The sequence below is a fragment of the Canis aureus genome, chromosome 3 (assembly GCF_053574225.1).
Source record: "Canis aureus isolate CA01 chromosome 3, VMU_Caureus_v.1.0, whole genome shotgun sequence".
NCBI classification, from domain to species: Eukaryota; Metazoa; Chordata; class Mammalia; order Carnivora; family Canidae; genus Canis; species Canis aureus.
Genome location: NC_135613.1, coordinates 7,678,645 through 7,698,228, shown reverse-complemented (window position 1 = coordinate 7,698,228; position 19,584 = coordinate 7,678,645). Strand labels below are relative to the sequence as shown.

General features: G+C 52.8%; 2 protein-coding genes across 12 annotated transcripts in view; one reads left to right on the top strand and one right to left on the bottom strand.

Moving 5' to 3' along the window:
- The first annotated feature begins 5,742 nt into the window (after window positions 1-5,742).
- On the top strand, window positions 5,743-15,915 carry ESRP2 (epithelial splicing regulatory protein 2). 7 transcript variants are annotated; one of them, XM_077887610.1, is made up of 16 exons: window positions 5,743-6,023; window positions 6,110-6,238; window positions 7,692-7,805; window positions 7,914-8,028; window positions 8,363-8,461; window positions 8,680-8,734; window positions 8,808-8,918; window positions 8,994-9,126; window positions 9,212-9,254; window positions 9,415-9,716; window positions 9,830-10,042; window positions 10,159-10,357; window positions 10,503-10,689; window positions 10,989-11,154; window positions 11,231-11,336; window positions 15,042-15,915. In XM_077887610.1, exons 1-15 carry the CDS (start codon window positions 5,826-5,828, stop codon window positions 11,318-11,320), a joined length of 2,154 nt encoding a protein of 717 aa, XP_077743736.1. In that variant the 5' UTR covers window positions 5,743-5,825; the 3' UTR covers window positions 11,321-11,336; window positions 15,042-15,915. The 7 variants fall into 7 exon arrangements, with proteins under 7 accessions (XP_077743736.1, XP_077743740.1, XP_077743731.1 ...); XM_077887614.1 differs by having other exon boundaries at window positions 15,005-15,915; XM_077887605.1 differs by having other exon boundaries at window positions 14,460-15,915.
- The window catches only part of NFATC3 (nuclear factor of activated T cells 3), a 139,801-nt gene continuing 133,268 nt past the window's right edge, over window positions 13,052-19,584 (bottom strand). For all 5 annotated transcript variants that reach the window (XM_077887444.1, XM_077887425.1, XM_077887417.1 and 2 more), the window contains one exon: window positions 13,052-15,278. Coding sequence is in view for 3 of the 5 variants with exons in the window: in XM_077887435.1 (XP_077743561.1) it covers window positions 15,157-15,278 (122 nt within the window). In the remaining 2 variants the exon portion in view is untranslated. The remainder of the gene's footprint in view (window positions 15,279-19,584) is intronic.

The window sequence follows — 19,584 nt, the reverse complement described above, 5'->3', positions numbered from 1 at the left end:
CCAGCACCATGGGTCGCTCTAGGATACGGAGACCAGTATGTTTGGAGACTGGAAGTCTTGATCCTCCACACACCTCCTCCAGAGGGTCAGACAACACCCTGATCATCCTCTGGCTGGTCTTAAGACCGCTAGCCAGCCCCTTCTTTCCTTCCTCCCTCCCTCCCTTCCTTCCTTCCTCTTGGTCAATGGCTGACCCTCTCTAGCCTTTCAGAGTACTCCTGGATGAATCAACTCACCATCTTGGCCTGCCCCTCCTGCGTTCTTATAGTGAAACACATTGGTGGTTGGTGTACACTACTCTCCTAAGGTCCAACTATCTCCCTCCGGCCCTGGCAAGGGCCCAAAACCCCTCTCCCTCATCTCCAACCTGGGCCCCAGAAGAGGGGGTGCTGAAGACCAATCTAGTGCAGGCCCACAGTGGAAAACCACAGAGATCCTTTTGCCAGTACTAGAGATAGGCAGGGGCCACAGTCAAGGGTTAAGTGGAAAGAGGGTAGGCATCAGGATGGCCTGGGCTACCTTGGACTGTGGCCAGACTGAATGTCTTATCAACTAAGTAACCTCAGGTGACCATGGGCCCTTCATAGGGTGCCCCAGCCCCCCAGGCCCTGCAGATAGGAACCATAGTGATTTCAGGGAGAGGATGTCAAGACCTAGCAGCAATGACCTGTGCTGACACTGTGGAGAGGGGAGGAATCAGAAGGCAAGGATGCCCCCTTCTCACAATGACCTTGTCATCCACATGATTCCCACCCCCCCACACACCCCTACCCCCTACTGACTGCTGGCCTGGGCTCATCCTGGACTCTAGATACTATCCTGATTCTCAGACCTACAACCAAGTGGTCACCAAGTCTTGCCAGCTCTACCTTCCCAAAGCCAAATTACTTTCATCCCCATAGTAGCCTCTTTGCTAATGTCTCAATTTATACCCTTATTCCTATGGGTTGCTCTCCATGTGTCAGGCTGACCCATCAGACATTAAACTGGGCCCATCACTGTCCACTTACCCCCACTCACAACCCTTCTATTGTATGCATCATATGCATCTCACTCATAGTGAAAGAAGACCCTGCAGGGGACTCTGGCCTTTTCCCACAACTTTCACTTCTCCTCTTCCTCAGCTCACAGGTCTCCAGCTTCTGCAGCTTCCTCACTGCCTAAAACAGGACAATCTCATTCTCACTCTGGACTTCAGCACTTGTTGCACTGGAATCATTTTGCAGCCCCCATTTTTGGGGACTCAACTGAGCTCTGCCTTTAGGCCTCAGCCCAGACATGACCATTGACTCTGAAGCAGCCCCTACCTGGCTCCCATTAGAATATAATCAATGGAAGAGCAAACCCTTCACCTGCCTGTTACTGGTACAACTGCCTTCTTGGTTACTGGCTCCCATCAGCACAGTCCCAGGCACACAGCAGGTGCTTAACATATATTGAGTGACTGAGTCATATACCCCATTCTCCAACACTTCCCATTTCTAGGACATGGTCCTGATGCCTGTCAGGTCTGGAGGAGATAAAGGACTGAGAGGTTCACAGGGCTGGTTGTGAATTTTGGAAAACACTGGGCAAAGAGGGATAATATTCCTGTGGAGGAGAATATGCTGGGCAAAGACCAGATGTAGGAATAAGTCCAGAGACCAGGGAGCCAGGCCAGTTGTGCTACCTTCCTCAGGTGAGAATCCAGCCAACAGCCTTTGCCCTTTCTCTGTTACCCTGGGCCCTTTGCATTCATTCCCTCTTGCTCACACAAATTCCAAGCTACCCTGTCTGGACCAGGTGGGTGCCTGGGTTTAGGGCAACCTAATCAAGACCATGGCTTCTGAGCTGGTTTGGTAGCCAGAGCTGAACCTATTTGGAGGCCAAATGATTCTCCCTAAAGCTCACAGCTCATCAGGCTCCTATTCCTCTGCTGTGGGAGCCTCCCTGGGGTCACAAGAGGCCAAACACTGACCAAATCATGACAGAAAAGGGGCCCAATCCCTGGGTGGTGCAGCGGTTTGGCACCTGCTTTTGGCCCAGGGCACGATCCTGGAGACCCGGGATTGAGTCCCAGGGCGGGCTCCCGGTGCATGGAGCCTGCTTCTCCCTCTGCCTGTGTCTCTGCCTCTCTCTCTCTCTCTCTCTGTATGACTATCATAAAAAAAAAAAAAAAAAAAAAAAGAAAGAAAAAAGAAAAGGGGCCCAGAACAGGCTTATGCATCAACAAATGTTACGTGGTGGAAGAATTATTAGAGATGGGTCTTGAAGAATAAATACGAATTTGCCAGGAAAACAAAGAGATGAGTAGGTGGGTGGGTGCTCCAGGTAGGGTATGTGCTAAGTACGAGCAGCAGCCTGCAGACCTGGTCACAGTAAGTGTGTCTGGGACACACGGCCGGTGGGAGTGGAAGAGAGGTTGAGGGTCTTGAAAACCAAGCTTAAGAACTGGGCCTAGGTTCAGGAAGCCGGGAGTCGCAAAGATGCTCAAACCAGAGGAAGGCGGTGTCAAGGGCTTTCCCTTTTCACTTCTGTCCCGGAGCTTGGCCCGGGGTTGCACTCTTTGCACTCTCCCGTGCAAGTTTCCTCTCCCAGCCCCCATCACCTGGTTCGGGCGACAGGGTCGGTGCGCCCTCTGGTGGGTGCTCAGTGGAAATTCGGCAACGGCGGGTAGCTGGGAACCTGGGAGGGGAGCAGAGCGCGGTCTGCCCCGAGGCCCAGGAGTTCAGCAAGGCGATCACTTGCGGGCCACCCACCGGGCCACCGGGCCGCACAGGGCGTGGATGGGCCAGAGCCGGCGAGTGCAGATCGCCGCAGTGGATCCCACAAGGCACCCAACGTAGAATCCTCTCCCACGGTGGGATATGTTCTGGCCTGGGAGGGAGAGGAGGGGGCTTTCACACCACTCATCGATACCCGGTAGGTCAAGACCCACACTCCGGGCCCCACGTGAGGATCCCCACCCTGTGTCTGCCCCAACCTTCATGTAGGCGGCTGGAGGGCCAGTTGCCTTCGTGGAAATGCCTCGAAGGGCTGAGGTAAGGATGGGATTCTGTGAGTGTGTGGCCTGGCTCACATAACCAAGTTCCTTTCCCTCAAGTACCTGGATTACATTTTGGGGAACGCTACCGGCTGGACCTTTGGAACCTTGCTCACCCCTTTCATGTATGTTATTATTTCCAATTCATTTATTGACAGTTTGTGAACCCTAGTAGCTGGGTTGGGATGAGGGCTGTTTCCCAATGAAATACAGAAATCTCAAACTCCATTAAGGACCCCTGCTACAGAGGAAAGTGCCTTGAGAGAAAATCTGGAAGAGCAGGGATTAACTGGGGCAAGGGACAGGTGGAGGGAAGCTCAGTAGAGGAAAGATCCTTAGCCCCAGGGAAGGTTACTAGTGTGAAATATCCAAAGGCTGACAACGCAAAGCAAAGCAAAGTGCTTAGACAACTACTCGTTCATGAAGTCTGGATCAAGCACTACATGCCAGGCACCATGAAGGGCACTGGGGATGAGCCTGTCCTCCAGGAACTGAGTTCCCGGTGTGAGTGGTGAACGGAGACAATGATTTGCTGTGGTAGAAGTTACTTTAGTTTGGGGGGAAAAAGGAATGAGGATTGTTTGGCATTCATGGTGTGATCCGGGAGGATTCATCTAAAGATGAGTAAAGGAGGTCAGCAAAGCAGGGGCTCTAACCTTATTATTATTATTTTTTTCTAACCTTATTTTTAAAAATTTATTCTTTCAAGAAGAGTCCAAGTATCGGAAATTGGGATCCCTGGGTGGCGCAGCGGTTTAGCGCCTGCCTTTGGCCCAGAGCGTGATCCTGGAGTCCTGGGATCGAGTCCCGCGTCGGGCTCCCGGTGCATGGAGCCTGCTTCTCCCTCTGCCTGTGTCTCTGCCTCTCTCTGTGTCTCTCATGAATAAATAAATAAAATCTTTTTTTAAAAAAAAGTATCGGGAATTGTGATGCGGGCTGGGGGCAGGCAGACAGGAGCGCAGGAGGTTCAGGGGAGTTGCCCACACTGCCAGGACGGCCAGAGGTGCCACACTGGAGAGGTCACCTCAAGAAGGTGGCTTCCCTGAGGCCCTGGCCTCGAGACCCACGCTGAAGGAAGAATAGGGAAGGGCCTAGCGTGAAGCCCTAACGGTTTAATGGACGGGGGCTCCGGGAAGGCTGAGGTCGAGATCGAGCGCTCCGCCGGCAAGGCGGTGCCGCCAGGACTGTCCCCTGGAAGCTGGAGCCCCGACGGGAGCCCGACAGGGAGCGATGCAGGCCGAGGGGGCGAAGGCGCTTGCGGCCGAGGACGGAAGGCCGACTCCGCCAGGCGCACGCGCGCTCCCGGCCGCCAGGGGGCAGCCTCGCTCCCCGGCGGGCCCCGCCCCCCGAACAAATATTTGACATTCCAGGCTTATCTAGAGCCGGGCCGGCCCCGAGGAGCGACGTTCCCGCTCCCGCCGGCCCGATTGGCCTAGCGCTCCGGCGGGTGGGGACCAGCGGGCGGGCGCCGGGGTGGGCGGCCCGAGAGGGGCGGAGGAGGCGCCGGGCCCCGCGCCGCTGGGAGGTTGCTCCCCGCTCCCGGCGGGCCGCAGCGAGTCGCTTCCGTACGGGGCACCTCGGTCTCTATCCGTTGAGTAGGGACGCGCTGAAGTGTGGGCTCTCTGGGCAAGGCCTCGGAAGCGCCCCCTCCACCCCAGGGCGCCCATCTCCAACGAAAGCGCGAGGTGCGGCTCCCGCCTCGGCGTCCGCGCGGGCCTGGCAGCCCCACGTCCCTTCTCCCGCCAGATTCTTCCGTTTCTCAATCCTATAAATGCGGGAACGTAGGGAAGTCCGGGGCGGCCTGGAGACGCGCCGGAAGGGAGGCTCCCCAAGCACGACGGGGCAAGAGGGTGTTGGGACGGACCTGATCGCGTCGCCGGCCTCGGAGGGAGCAGCGACGAGGACCCGCGGCCCGTGCGCGCACGCCGCACCCTGGTCGCTGGCCCCCACCCCCGGGCGCTCGGTCTCCGGGCAGCAGGCCCGTCGTCGGGCGGGGAGGGCGACGGAAACGGGCAGCCGTCTCCACGTGGGGCAGAGTGAGCCCCCGGGCCCGGCCGTCCGGCGCCGCCCGCCTCGAGTGGCTCCCCGGGGCTGGGGCACGGCGCTCCCACCTGCGCACCCCAGAGCCAGGCTAAGGCCAGGTGCTGACTTGTGTGGACAAGCCCTGCCCGTCCCCTCGGTCCCCCGATCCCAAGGCTGTAAGAGCCTCCGCTCACCCCCGGCCCGTGGGTGATAGCGGGTAATTCACCGCCCTCTTTGGTGACTTTCATCAGCCCCCACACCGGCCGTCAGGACCCCCACTGGCCCTGGAATGGCTCCCCGTGATTTTCACAAATGCCATGTGACCCCTACGCCCTGCAGAAGGTCCCTGGGCGCAGGCCTCACGGCGGGGAGGGGCAGAGGGCGGCGGGATCGCCCCAGGAGGCAGGCACGGCCCACGGACCGAGTGGGAGTCTGGGCGGCGAGCGCGCACCCGGGCCGGCGAGGGAGCGCGCGCGCTCTGGGCTGGGCGCTGGGCGCTGGGCGCCGGCCGCCTGCGCCGCGCTCCCGGGGCCGCCTGGGTCACGTGGCCGGCGGGGCCGCCAGGTAACTCGCCCGGAGAGGGCGGGGGCCAGTGGCCGCCCCGCCCCACGGGGCGCCGCGGGCGGGTCTCAGCGGCGCCCACTGCGCCGGCCGGGCCGCAGGTGCCGCCCCCGACACACCGGGTCCCGCCCAAGCTGATTGGTGTCTGCCGTCGGCCGGTGCGTGCGTGCGCCTCGTCGGTCCGCGTGTGTCTGGCCGAGCGCCCCCTTCCTCTGCGGCCATGACTCCGCCGCCTCCCCAGCCACCGCCCCCCGGCCCGGACCCCGCCTCGGACTCGGTCGCCGACCCCCGCCCCGCGCCTGGACCCCTGGTCGTGCTGTTCGGGGCCACGGCCGGTGCGTTGGGGCCGGACCTGGGCTCCGACGAGACCGACTTAATCCTCCTGGTCTGGCAAGTGGTGGAGCCGCAGAGCCGGCAGGTACGGCGAGGAGGGGCGGTGGGGCTCCCGCGGGCTTCAGGGTCCGAGGGGAGCGGTGGCTGATCGGCTCCCCCCGCCGCTCGTAGGTGGGGACGTTGCACAAGTCATTGGTTCGCGCCGAGGCGGCGGCGCTGAGTCCGCAGTGCCGCGAGGCGAGCGGCCTGAGCGCCGACAGCTTGGCGCGGGCCGAGCCGCTGGACAAGGTGCTGCAGCAGGTGAGCGTCGGGGCCCGGCCGGGCCGCGGGGACATCGCCCGGCGGGACCGGCGGCGGGGGGCGAGGCCTGGTGTGCTGCGACCGATCGGCCTGGGTGGTAGGACGGGTTCCTGTTGTTTAAAAGTTTCAGAGGTTCCCGCGTGTGCCGGCCCTTCCTGGGGGCGCCCTGCTTCTCAGCCTTCCCGGGATCCACTCCTACTTACGCGGCGGGACGGAGGCCGCGAGACCCCTCCCAGGGCCGGCGGGGCTGGGAGGCCGAGACCGAGACGCCTTTGGGAACCCGCCTGGCCGGGTCTCCCAGCCCAGCAGTCGGAAGCTGAAAGGGCCGAAGGGGCCCAGCCTTGGCCATAGGTCACGGTCCCCGCCGCCTGCGACCTCGGCCCACCCAGCGGCCTGGGCGACGCGGGAGCGGGGGCGTAGGGCGGGGTCTGCCTGGGAGGCAGACGCCGCCAGGTGTAAGCGGCTCGTCTAGGCCTGCCCCGGCCGGCTGGCCAGGCGTGGGCGCTGTCCGGACCCCGCCTGGAGGCTACCTGCCTCCCGAGCGCAGAGGCCCGGTGCCTCCCAGGCCTGGCTCCAGCGGGAGGCGGTTCCCACTGCTGTTTTCTTTCTCTTATCTTCACTAACTGCACTCACCCTGTGCCTGGTCTCGAGCGTAAGGGCTTTAAGTGCTTTACGTGCACAAATTCTTTCCTTTTCCAGCAACTCCGCTGGTTCTCCGCTGGTGAGGTGCTGAACCTGATCCTGTTCCAGGGGCTCCCAGGCTACACCGTACTTGGAGAGTGTGCTGGAGGAGCACTGGGTTGGCTTGCCCTGGGCCTGCGCTTAGTGCTTCTCCCTCTCCTCTGGCTGGGAAGGAAGGCCGGGTGGGGGGCGGGGGCTGGGCAGCTTGGGGAGTGCCACCCCCTCTGTGAGCAAACAACTCCGTGCCAGCCGGTCGATAGGGTGTGGGTCAAAGCTCGCACTGCCCCTGGCGTCCAGGTGTGGAGCTCTGTCCTTGGATTTTCTCTGCCCATGGGTTGGTCAGACCTAGAGGCGGGGCTGCCATTGACCATGAGCCAGCTGGGCCTCAGGCAGGATTGGGCCTCCCCCACCTGTCTGAGGGTGGTGCCTGGTCAGGGACAGGTTTAACCTGCTTTGCCCCGCCCCTTCCCACCTGCTTGTCCCACTCCACCAGGTGTTTGCTCTGGCCCCACTCCAGACTCTTGGGAGTGTGTGTGATGGGGGCTTGGGTGATAATGTGACTGCCCCCATTTGGCCTGGAGAAGCTGACAGTGGACTGGGGGAGAAAAGGGACACAGGACCGGCCCAAAGACTGTGGCCAACTCCTCCCCAGGCAGGGCAGAGCTGAACATCTAGCTGAACCAGCTTGGTAGCCTGTGTCCTCCCTCCTCCTTCCTCTTGCCCGCCCAGCTCTGAGTCTGTGTCTGTCTCTCTCCCCACTCTCTGTCCCCAGTTCTCACAGCTGGTGAGCGGGGATGTGGCTCTGCTGGGCGGGGGCCCATACATGCTATGCACTGATGGGCAGCAGCTGCTGCGACAGGTCCTGCACCCTGAGGCCTCCAGGAAGGTATGCCACCGAGGGCACAACGGGGTAGGGTGCCCAGGACCCCCTGTCATGGGGGTGGGCAGGGCAGCTCACTTCCCCCTATTCATGCCCACTCCCATGTGCCGCCAGAACCTGGTGCTCCCCGACACCTTCTTCTCCTTCTACGACCTCCGCAGAGAGTTCCATGTGCAGCACCCAAGCGCCCGCCCTGCCAGGGAGCTCACCGTGGCCACCATGGCACAGGGTATCTGTGACCCGGCGGGGTTAGGGTGGAGGGGAGGCTGTAGGCTGTTTTTGAGTATGTGCGTCCTGGGGGGTTATATAAACACACGCGGGTTTACGCTATCTGCCAAGTCCTGAGGACACACGCTTCTGTGTCTGCGCTGGGGTGTGTTTGGAATACGGACGTGTGTCCACATAGGTCTGGGCTGGAGACTTGTAAGGACATACAGGAGCTGGATCAGAACCAACATGTTTGCTGGGATTCTGCATGTGTCCCCCAAAGGGACGTGGGCCTGGGTAGGACCAAGATTGGTGCTCATGCTGGGATTTTCTCACGGTTCTTTCTCTGCTCATAGACTTGGGGCTAGAGACAGATGCCACAGAGGATGACTTTGGGGTCTGGGAAGTGAAGACAATGGTAGCGGTCATCCTCCACCTGCTCGAAGGGCCCAGTGGTAAGGTTCGCCTCAGCACCGGTCACCTGCTCTAGGACTGGGCATCTGCCTCTTACTCCCTCAAAGTCCCCATCCCCATTTGTTACCTTCTGTGAGAGACCATAGGTAGGAGCTCCTCTGTCACTGCCTTATCCCCCTCAACTGTCCTCTCTTTGCAGAGCTTGGTGGGGAGACCCCCTCCACCAGACCCTGCTGACCCCCATGCCATATCCTCTCAGGTCAATTGTTTTCGAAGGCAGAGGTGGTAAAGCAGAAGTATGAGACAGGTCCTTGGTGAGTGTGGGGGCCGGGGTGGGCGGTGACACGTGTGGGGGGCGCAGCTCTGACTCTGTGCCCGCCCCCACAGCAGCAAGGCCGACGTGGTGGACAGTGAGACCGTGGTGCGGGCCCGCGGGTTGCCCTGGCAGTCATCAGACCAGGATGTGGCTCGATTCTTCAAAGGGCTCAACATTGCCAGGTAGGTACGGCAGGATGGGTGGGCTCCGGCGGGCAGGCCTGCCCGGGAGGCACTAACGCAGCACTGGCTCGGCAGGGGCGGCGTCGCACTCTGCCTCAACGCCCAGGGCCGCAGAAACGGCGAGGCCCTCATCCGCTTTGTGGACAGCGAGCAGCGGGACCTAGCGCTGCAGAGACACAAGCACCACATGGGTGTCCGCTATATTGAGGTGGGCCTTGGGCCGGGGGAGCAGCAGGGCAGAGCCGAGGCCGGCCAGGCTGGAGACACACGGGCTGTCCCCGCTGTCCCCACAGGTGTATAAAGCAACAGGAGAGGAGTTTGTCAAGATCGCGGGGGGTGAGTGTGCTCCCAGCAGCAGCGGCGGCTCCCCCGGTTCTCCGTCCATGTCCCACTGGCCCACCGCCCCCTGCCTTTCTGCTCCCCATGTGCCGGCGTAGGTGGGTGTTTGGAAGGGCACGGATGAGGTCAGTGGGTGACTCCCATGCCTCTCACCAAGGCACATCACTAGAGGTGGCTCGTTTCCTGTCACGGGAAGACCAAGTGATCCTGCGGCTACGGGGACTGCCCTTCTCAGCCGGGCCAGCGGACGTGCTGGGCTTTCTGGGGCCAGAGTGCCCGGTGACTGGGGGTGCTGATGGGCTGCTCTTTGTGCGCCACCCTGACGGCCGGCCCACTGGTGATGCCTTTGCCCTCTTTGCCTGTGAGGAGCTGGCACAGGCTGCCCTGCGCAGGCACAAGGGCATACTGGGTAAGCGATACATTGAACTCTTCCGGAGCACTGCAGCTGAGGTGCAGCAGGTGAGCACCCAGGGCTCCCCCTACCCACCGTGTGCTTCTCTAGGGTACCCCTTCCATGCCTTGGACCCCTGCCCTATGTGGCGTGACCGGCCTGTCGCTGCCTTCCTTACCAGGTCCTGAACCGCTACGCATCCAGCCCACTCCTTCCCGCACTCACGGCTCCACTGCTCCCCATCCCCTTCCCACTGGCAGCTGGGACTGGGAGAGACTGTGTACGCCTTCGGGGCCTGCCCTACACCGCCACCATCGAAGACATCCTGAGCTTTCTGGGGGAGGCAGCGGCCGACATCCGGCCCCACGGTGTGCACATGGTGCTCAACCAGCAGGTGGGGCTGGTGCCAGTGGGGAGACCTCCATAGTGAGAGAGGGGTTTGTGGTTGCGGGTCAGGTGCTCTAGCACGTGACAGATCACAGACCCTTTACAAGACCACCATGTGCGCAGGGCCGGCCATCTGGCGATGCTTTCATCCAGATGACGTCAGCAGAGCGGGCCCTAGCTGCTGCTCAGCGTTGCCATAAGAAAGTGATGAAGGAACGCTATGTGGAAGTGGTCCCCTGCTCCACAGAGGAGATGAGTCGCGTGCTAATGGGGGGCACCTTGGGCCGCAGTGGCATGTCCCCTCCACCCTGCAAGCTGCCCTGTGAGTGTCCCAGGGGCTGGGGAAGGTGGTGTGTGGGGGCTGAGCTGTTACAACTTTCACTTTCTACAGGGAGACACTTTACTGGCTGCCTCACCCAGGGCAGTGCTGGGCTCCCTGCAGATGCACTCTCTACTTCTGCCTCCAGGCCTCTCACCACCCACCTACGCCACCTTCCAGGCCACCCCAACACTCATTCCCGCTGAGACGGCAGCTCTGTATCCCTCTTCAGCACTGCTCCCGGCTGCCAGGGTGCCTGCTGCCCCCACCCCTGTTGCCTACTACCCAGGGCCAGCCACTCAACTCTACATGAACTATACTGCTTACTACCCCAGGTACCAGCTGCTTAAGAAAACTCCACAGTCTTGCCCCAATTCTGGTTTGGGGGAGGCTCATGATCCCCTTTCTGGGCCAGACAGTCCAAGGTCTGTTAGAGCTGGGACTTATTCTAAGATGGTCAAGGGAGTGACAGGTATGGCCTGGCGGATACCATCTATAGATTGGAATGGAGAGGACGGACTCTAGAGACTGAGGTTTTAGGGAGGAGGAGTTGAACTAAGCACAAGGCAGAGACCAGGGCAGGAGAGAGGCAGGTGGGACTGCACTCCTAAAATCCCTGCCTCTCCCATCCTAGCCCCCCAGTGTCCCCCACCACAGTGGGCTACCTCACCACACCTCCTGCTGCCCTGGCCTCTGCTTCCACCTCAGTGTTGTCCCAGCCAGGAGCCCTGGTCCGTATGCAGGGTGTCCCATATACAGCCGGTATGAAGGATCTGCTCAGCGTTTTCCAAGCCTATCAGGTGAGGTGTGGCTGGAGGGCATGGGAACGTGGCTGAGCCAGGGGCTCCCTCCCCTAAATCTCTTTCCCTCCTGCAGTTAGCCCCTGATGACTACACCAGTTTGGTGCCTGTTGGTGACCCGCCTCGCACTGTGCTACAGGCCCCCAAAGAGTGGGTGTGTTTGTAGGTGAGGGAGCCAGGAGGTAAGAGCTGGCTGATGTCTAACATGTCTCTCTTGCGTCCAGAGAATCAGTATCCTCAATCAGGTGGCTTCTGGCTTGTCAAAGCTCTCAGAAAGCACCTAGAGGAGCTCAAGCCCCAGGTCCATCTCCCACTTGTTGCTGTCTGTTCACCCCAAAGATGATGGCTGGACCCCTGCATGCAGGGCTGGGGGTGGAATGGTGTTACCCTGCTCCCAATGGCCTGATCTAGGCCTCCTGAGTAGCAGCAAGAGAGCCTTTGGTTGGTTTTGGCTGTGGGGCTGATGTCCACAGCAGGCTTGGTTTTCTTTTTAAAATGTAAGCCCTGGTGACTTCAGTGTCTGACTCCTGGGAGCTTCTGAGTAAAGATCCCAACGTTCTACCTTCCCCTGTCCCTTCTGGTAGGGGGCAGGGAGACAGAGAATGCTGGCCCCGGCCCCCAGGAGGATACTTGGACCTTAGTGGCCACATTGTGCCATGGGTCTGAGGATGCTAACTCTCCGCTTGGCACAAGGAATATCAGGTGGCAAAATCACAGTTGGTTTTGATGGACTGTACTGCAGTATCCCCAGAGGACACTAGAGGGCAGGAAGCCCTCACACAAAAACTCAGACTTGAATTTTAAAGGGGACTTTCTGCCTACTTTTCATGCACACCTTGGGCGGGCCAGTGGTCTTGAACTCAGCAGACTTCGTGGAATGCCCTTTGCACCCATTAAGAGGGTACATAATTGAAGCTTTGGAAAGAATTTGGAATTCTGCTTACTTCTCCGTAAAATAAAGGTTCCTAACCAGGTGGATTTTTTAAAAGCCAAAGTACCCTTAGCTTTGGATCCCAGAGTGTGGGGCTCCACACTTGCCCCAGGCAGAGGAAAACTCAGGCAGATTTCAAGGACACTGTTAACCTGTCATCATTTATTATTTCAGCACTGTAACTGAGGAACCTGAATTGCTGGCTCTTCCCTTTGTTATTTGTGTAAGGAGCACTATACTCCTAGAAAAGTTTTTAAAATACAAAATGTCTAAGAAAACACAATTCCAAGTGCTGTAAACATAACTCAGAACCAATTCCTTAACTGAACATCACCCATTTTAAAAAACATAAGGTTTCAGCTTGAGCCCATCTGAGTGTTAAAGATAACCATCTGTACTGAATATTAAAAACAGGGCTTCAAGGCCAGAGGGCGCCTGGTTGGCACAGTCGATTGAGCCTACACTTGGTTTCAGCTCAGGTGGTTATCTTGTGGGGCTCTCTTTGCCCCTCCCCCTGTAAAATAAGTAAGTCCTCAAACAAATAAGAACCACCACCCCAGGGCTTCACTGCCAGATCCAGCAGAGCTCTATAATGGTTAGCCTCGGGCAGGGGTGGGTTGCACAGGCAGCAGCACCAAACGTAAACCCGAAGACAAGACATCTGGTCCCTTTCAAGATGTTTTCAGCCATGTTTCTCTGAGAATCTCTAGTAAGCAAAAGGCTGCTTATCTCATTCCTCAACCCAGAATCAGCACAGGTTGGTTGGGGTAGGGGTAGGGGCCAGGGCATGCTGAGTTGCTCAATGTTGCTACTAGAAGTCAGTTTACACAATCCAATGGATATGTGCTTTAACACCACTTCTGTTGCACAAAGTTTAAAGTCTTTACCTACAAAGCCAAAGAATATTGATTCTTAAACCAAAGATTTTACAAAATGATATAAGACTGCCCACATAGTATACAAAGCTCTATTTTAAAATTTAACTTTTATTTTAAATAGGAAAGCATTTCTAGTGCTACAGGCATCAAGGTATTTAAAAGGCATCGAAATTTGGTGCATAGCAACTCTGGATCATAGAGGCTTTTATTCCTGAAGGCAGCAAAGCAACCCCCAAAGGGTCTTGCAAAAACCCCATGTGAGACAGCTACCCCAGGGGCAAGAGGGTAGAGGCAAGTCCAGCCAGCTGTCTGGAGCTTCCTGTCAGGGGCCGCCTCTCACAACCCCTCCAAAGGCAGCTGTAGGCTACCAACTACAGGCCCTGAAGCAAATCTCACTATCCACACTCTGACACAAAACTTAAAGAAAATATGAAAACACCCAGCTCCAAGAGGGACTAGAGTGATTTGTTGAAGGATATACATTTTTCTCTAACTAGTTTTAGGGGGAAAATTAAATCATCATGGTTTGAAGAGGGCATAAAAATAAAAAGACCATACTTCATCCCGTAGGAGGTGAACAGTTCTACCTGGCTGACTAGAGGTGGTGGCCAGTGACCCGGCTCCCTCTGCCCAGGCCTCAGCTGACCTCAATAGAGTCCTGGTATCTAGGACTCATTATCCCCTGGAGTAACATCAAGCCTTTGACCAGCTCAGCACACTGTCGCACATATAGGCACTCAAAAGAATTTCCTTCCTGAATAAATGAAATTACATGATTTTGTGTGCAAGCATTCTACAAACTTCAGGTGCTTTGAAATGGCCCCAGCCTTGGAATAGGTACTAATCCCATTAATGGGATGGGTAAGGGCAGAGTTTGGAAAAAGCACCCAACTCGGGCACCTCCTTTGGTAGACAGCAGGCTGGAGTTTCTTACTGGCCCCTGCGTTGGGCACCAGCCTCACCAGCAGCAGCACCAGGGCATCTTTGGTGTGGAGGGTTAGGTCTATGATGCTACCTCATGTTTGGGTTTGCCTCAAAGCCTTTTGGGGAAAAGGCTTGGTTTTAGGCCATGCAGAAGGGACAAGGTAGGCCAGAAACATTTTAGGCTGTAAACAGAATGAGGGATAAGCCTTTCATGCCACTGTGAATCTTAAAAGCTTCCCATCTGGAGTCCTGTATTTTCTCTGCTCCTTTTTTTTATTTTTTCCTGCTCCTCTTTTGAAGCATAGCTTATTTGTGCTTAGCTTCTGACACAGCCTGGCCTCTAGAGATGAGCTAGAACCAGCAAATTTGCCTAAACCGTAATAAGGCTATGGCTTCAAAGGATATAGAGCAGCCAAATGCAGATAAACTACCATTCGGAAAAGGTCTGGGACCAGAGGACACAAGAAAAGCACTCCACAGCGTACTTGTTTGCAGGATGGCAGGATATTAAAGCTACCAAGCTAAAAAACCCACCTTTCAAAGTCACCTTATGTGTCGCTATCTTATCCAAGGCCCTGAGGGAAAAAAGCAATTTCAACATGGAGTCATTATGGAGAGACTGCAGGAAGATTACCTAAAAAGTTATAAAAAGGCTATGCTCTGGAATGTCGTTTTATATTCCAACACTTCAATGATTGGAATGGTCTCCTCACGTTAACAGTTTACTTTTATAAGAGGTATGAGCTACATTTGGCTTTATTTCCTATAAATCTATGAAAGGCTTTAGGGCATGCTGAGTTTCTGAGGCATAGGTGTGGGCTTGGGAGAATTTTTTTTTCATGTTTACCTCTGGAAGGTTTTATCAAAAGTTACTACTTTAAAAATATCATCAAAGCTAAAGAGTCCTTCAAATGACCATAAAGGAGTACAAATCACCAATCACAGCTAAGCAACCAGGTCACTTGCAAAAGCAGCACCTCTGAAATGGAGAGCCTGCTGCATTCACACTCAAAGCACCCATCATATAAAAGTATCCTATTTAAATATAAAAAGCAAAGCTCATTTCCCCAAAGCTCAGTCTATGCTGCTCCTGTTCTTTTACAAAAATCTACCCAAGGCCTGAGGTGGAGGAATGCTGCTTTCCCCACATACAGTGATCCCAACTCCTGGCGCCAGTCCTGAAGGCCACAGAATTGGAAACCCAAGGTCCAAGGAGAGAAACATGCTGAGAAGTCCATGGTGGTGGACACATGGCTGCAGCGAGCACTGTTAGAGCCCATCGGATCTTCCTCTATCCAGGGAATTGGGACCTGGGAGGGGAGCCTCCCTGCTCGCCCCTGTTCCTTGGGAAACAGAAATCTGGGACATGTCTCTCCCAATTATCTCGTTCACTGAAAAACAAGAAAAGGGAAAATGATTAGTGACCTGTGTGTGACTGACCATAGGATGCTCAAAGGCAAGTTCCATTTCAAACACATTTTTTCGCTTTCTGAAGTTTTCTATAAAGGTAAATGCAGTGCTTAAAGCCTACTCCTAAACTGAATGGAGACCTAAGTCCAGAAGTTATTCCAGCCCCTGCTTTTCCCTTTCAGTTCAGTTTGGGTTGGGAAGGGAGATGGCTCAGGGAACAGGAAACATTCTTACCCTCACTCTAAAAAGCTCATGCTTGGGATCCCTGGGTGGCGCAGCGGTTTGGCGCCTGCCTTTGGCCCAGGGCGCGATCCTAGAGACCCGGGATCGAATCCCACGTTGGGCTCCCGGTGCATGGAGCCTGCTTCTCCCTCTGCCTATGTCTATCTCTCAATCTCTCTCTCTCTCTCTCTGTGACTATCATAAATTAATAAAGATCTTAAAAAAATAAAATAAAAAGCTCTAGAACTGAAGATAGCATACTTCTTAAATGTGTTTACATTAATCTAACTTTTCCTTAATTTGCATCCCTTTAGGAGGGTCTTCCCCTTCTGATTCCTGAAGAGTACTTTGTATGTAAAGTGAGTGAAAATAAATGCTTTGGTGAGAATAAAAGAATATTTGGGAATTGTTCTGTTACTTTATGCTAATACAAGTATCCTTTATTATGTTGGGGGCATTTATACTGTTTCTCATCCTTTCAGAAAAGATTCTTGCTTTTTTGTTGGTTTCTATGACAAGCCAAGCAGTAAACATATAATGCTTTGTGAAGTCCAATGCAAAAAACTTCAGTCTTAAGTAACCAGTATAGAAATTCTCCCAGTAAGAATCTTAAGTTCTCTCATCATGAGAATTCTTTACTTTGAAATGAAAATTCTTTATCAACTAAAGATTATACTCCTAGGCACATTCTCAAAAGAATTGAAAACACACGTAAACTTGTACTCGAATACAAGGTCACAGCAGCACTATTCATAACAGTCCCAAAGTGGAAACAACCCAGATGTCTACCAAGTGATGAATGGATAAACAAAATATGGGCTATCCATACAGTGGAACACTATTCAGCCACAAGAAGGAATGAAGTTCTAATACATGCTACAACATGGATGAACCTTGAAAAGATGATGCTAAGTGAAAAAAAAAAAAAAAAACAGACACAAAAGATCATATACGGTTTGATTCCATTTGTATAAAATAGCACAAACAGGTTAACCACGCACCTCATTACCAGGAGTATGGTGGGAGTGACTGCTAACAGGTATGGGTTTCTTTCTTTCTTTCTTTCTTTCTTTCTTTCTTTCTTTCTTTCTTTTTTTGGAGGGATCAAAGTTTTATAAAATTAGATAATGGTCATAGTTGCACAACTGTGAATATACTAAAACCACTGAATGATACATTTTCAAGGATGAATTTTACAGTAATGAATTATATCTCAATATAGCTGTTATAAATGAAAACAGGCCAAGACAAAACAACAACTTAGAAATGTGATGTGATCACAGAGCAAAGGAGACACTATCAATCACTTAAAAAAAATCTTCAAGTATTAAATTAATATCTCTTTATAGTTTAGGTAATCAAAAAAAATTCTTGAAATTAATATACTGATGGCTAGAAGAAGGAACTAACATTCACTTCACAAATATTTACTGAGCATCTATGAGAGTTTACAACTGAAATTTTATAACTTATTTCATCTTCAAAACATGTTAAGGTAACTACTAACCCACTTTATAGGTCAGTTAACTGAGGCTTTGGCAGTTCACATCATTTGCTTAGTAAATGGTGGAATTAATTTCCAAACACCCATCATTTCTTGGAGGCCAAGAGTAGAGAAACAGAAATCTTTCAGACAAAGAAAATATGAAAGACCTGGACAAATGTGATGCTTGGGGAGGGAGAGGGAGTATGTTGAGAGTGAGGAAAGGGAGACAGAGAAGAGTGTATAAAGGGGACAGAAATAGAAAAGGCAGCCGTTGGCACCTGTTATTCCAAGCCCCATAACAAGCAAGGAACAGAGTTTTCAGTGTGGACACCATGTATAGTCTATGGGCTAGTCTTATGCCAAGATGGAGCACAAATACGGCCCATGATCTGTGTGTGTGAACTCTCACATAACTCACCACATTGAATTACTGGTACGGGTCATCATCATCTGTCTCTCAAATAGTTTGTGAGCTCTTAAAAGGCAAGGACCTTACTGATGAGGAAACATGAGTTGTTTTTTTTTTAAGATTTTATTTATTCATGAGAGAGACACAGAGAGAGATGAGAGAGAGAGAGAGAGAAAGAGAGAGAGAGGCAGAGACACAGCAGAGGGAGAAGCAGGCTCCATGCCAGGGGCCCGACGTGGGACTACATCCCAGGTCTCCAGGATTACACCCTGGGCCGAAGGCGGTGCTAAACCGCTGAGCCACCTGGGCTGCCCAGAAACATCAGTTTTTGATGACTGAATAAATGGATCCTAATTCAATATAATTACTTGGAAACTATTGGGATTGGTATACAGAAAGGTGGTAGGGTAGGAAAAGGACCAGAAAATGTTATTAAGACTAATGCATGACATCTGATTTTGATTTTGACAGTGTTTATTTTATTTTATTTATTTATTTTAACAGTGTTTATTTTAGACAGGTCTCCCAGCAGTGGCAACAAGCCAAATATAGAAGGGAGTACCAGCTGACAGTCCTCTTTTCCCAGTGCTTATCCCTTCCAAGGACAGTTAACAACAACAACAACAACAACAACAAAAAAGGACAGTTAACTTCGGAGATGTTCCAAACTGCCATTTACCACACCTTCTTAAATTATCTCAATTTTCAAGTTTTACATCTACACAGTGATGAGAAATGGTGCTTTATCATCATCAAAAGTCACATGAGTATTTTTTCCCTGTATCTTACGTTTTCTTTTTTTTTTTTTAATTTTTATTTATTTATGATAGAGAGAGAGAGAGAGAGGGGCAGAGAGACAGGCAGAGGGAGAAGCAGGCTCCATGCACCGGGAGCCTGATGTGGGATTCGATCCCGGGTCTCCAGGGTCGCGCCCTGGGCCAAAGGCAGGCGCCAAACCGCTGCGCCACCCAGGGATCCCTCTTACGTTTTCTTGAGGATGAGGGTATATATCCAGCACTATCCACCCACTTAACAAGTACACTTTGATGATAAGGACAAACACATCATTTTCTGAGGTAGCCAGGTGATGTTTACAGAAAAGCTTGATCAAAGCTATTTTATTTCTGTTCCCCCTTATCAAAGTTCTGTTGTTCTTTTGCCTGTGGCTTAACCTCACTTAGCTCCAGCAAGCTGGAAGGTTCTTGACTGGGATTTTCAGACTATGATAAAGCCAAGAAGATTTTCCACAAAGAAGCATTCAAGCTGACTGTACTCAAATATACTTTGATACAGAATATTAGTACATAAAATTAGTAGATTTACATACATATTTACATAAATACATAAAAATTAGTAGATTTAAATTCCAGTAGAGCAAGGACCTTATCTATCTTGTTTTCCACTGAACCCTTAATGCTTGGTACCTACTGCATGCTGAATACAATAACTAGCCAAGTGAATATTTTAATATAATTTGGGTACTTGGAAAAACAACAAAAATTATGCTCAAATAATTGCTACAGGTGAATGCTGAATATGAATTTTAGGACAAGGAGTCAGAACTAGAACAAGGCAGTCCTTTTGTCGCCCTTTAGCAATGACTTGAGCACAGTATTGCACAGAATCCGCTGTTCTTCTCTGCCTCTCACTTCTCCCTGAGGCTGGGAGCTTTGGGCTCAGATTCCTACCTCTGGATTCCTGGAATAGCTTTCTGTTATAATTGGCCAAAATTTGAGTGTCAACTTAAGCAAGTCAAAATTATTACTGGTAAACAAATCTATGATGTAAATTATTAACAATACTGATAAACACAGTATTTTTTTTAAGTATAATTGATACATATTTACATTAGTTTCAGGTGTACAACTTAGTGATTAAAAAATCTTAATGATTTGACATTGTTATTTCTTAAAAATACCAACAACTTGGTAAATTTGGAAACCAAATTTCATTTTCTACTTTCTTTTGAATATATATGACTGAATTTATTCATTTATTTAAACCCTAGTCCAGAAGGTGTTTGAGGTGGCTTTATGTTTTTTCATCAATTTAATTAAGAGCAGAAAGAGTTTACAGCCCTATTATGCAATTTTATCATTCCCCCTTAAAAAGAGTAAAGTGAATTAAAAGCCTAAAACAAGAGTCAACAGCCCTCAACACCCATGTTAAT

Excerpts from the sequence above, each read along its gene's own strand:
- ESRP2 (XM_077887610.1), top strand. The coding sequence starts at position 5,826 with ATGACTCCGCCGCCTCCCCAGCCACCGCCCCCCGGCCCGGACCCCGCC. Across the intron at positions 9,255-9,414 it reads GTTTGTCAAGATCGCGGGGG|GCACATCACTAGAGGTGGCT; the intron begins GTGAGTGTGCTC and ends CCTCTCACCAAG. Across the intron at positions 9,717-9,829 it reads CTGCAGCTGAGGTGCAGCAG|GTCCTGAACCGCTACGCATC; the intron begins GTGAGCACCCAG and ends CTTCCTTACCAG.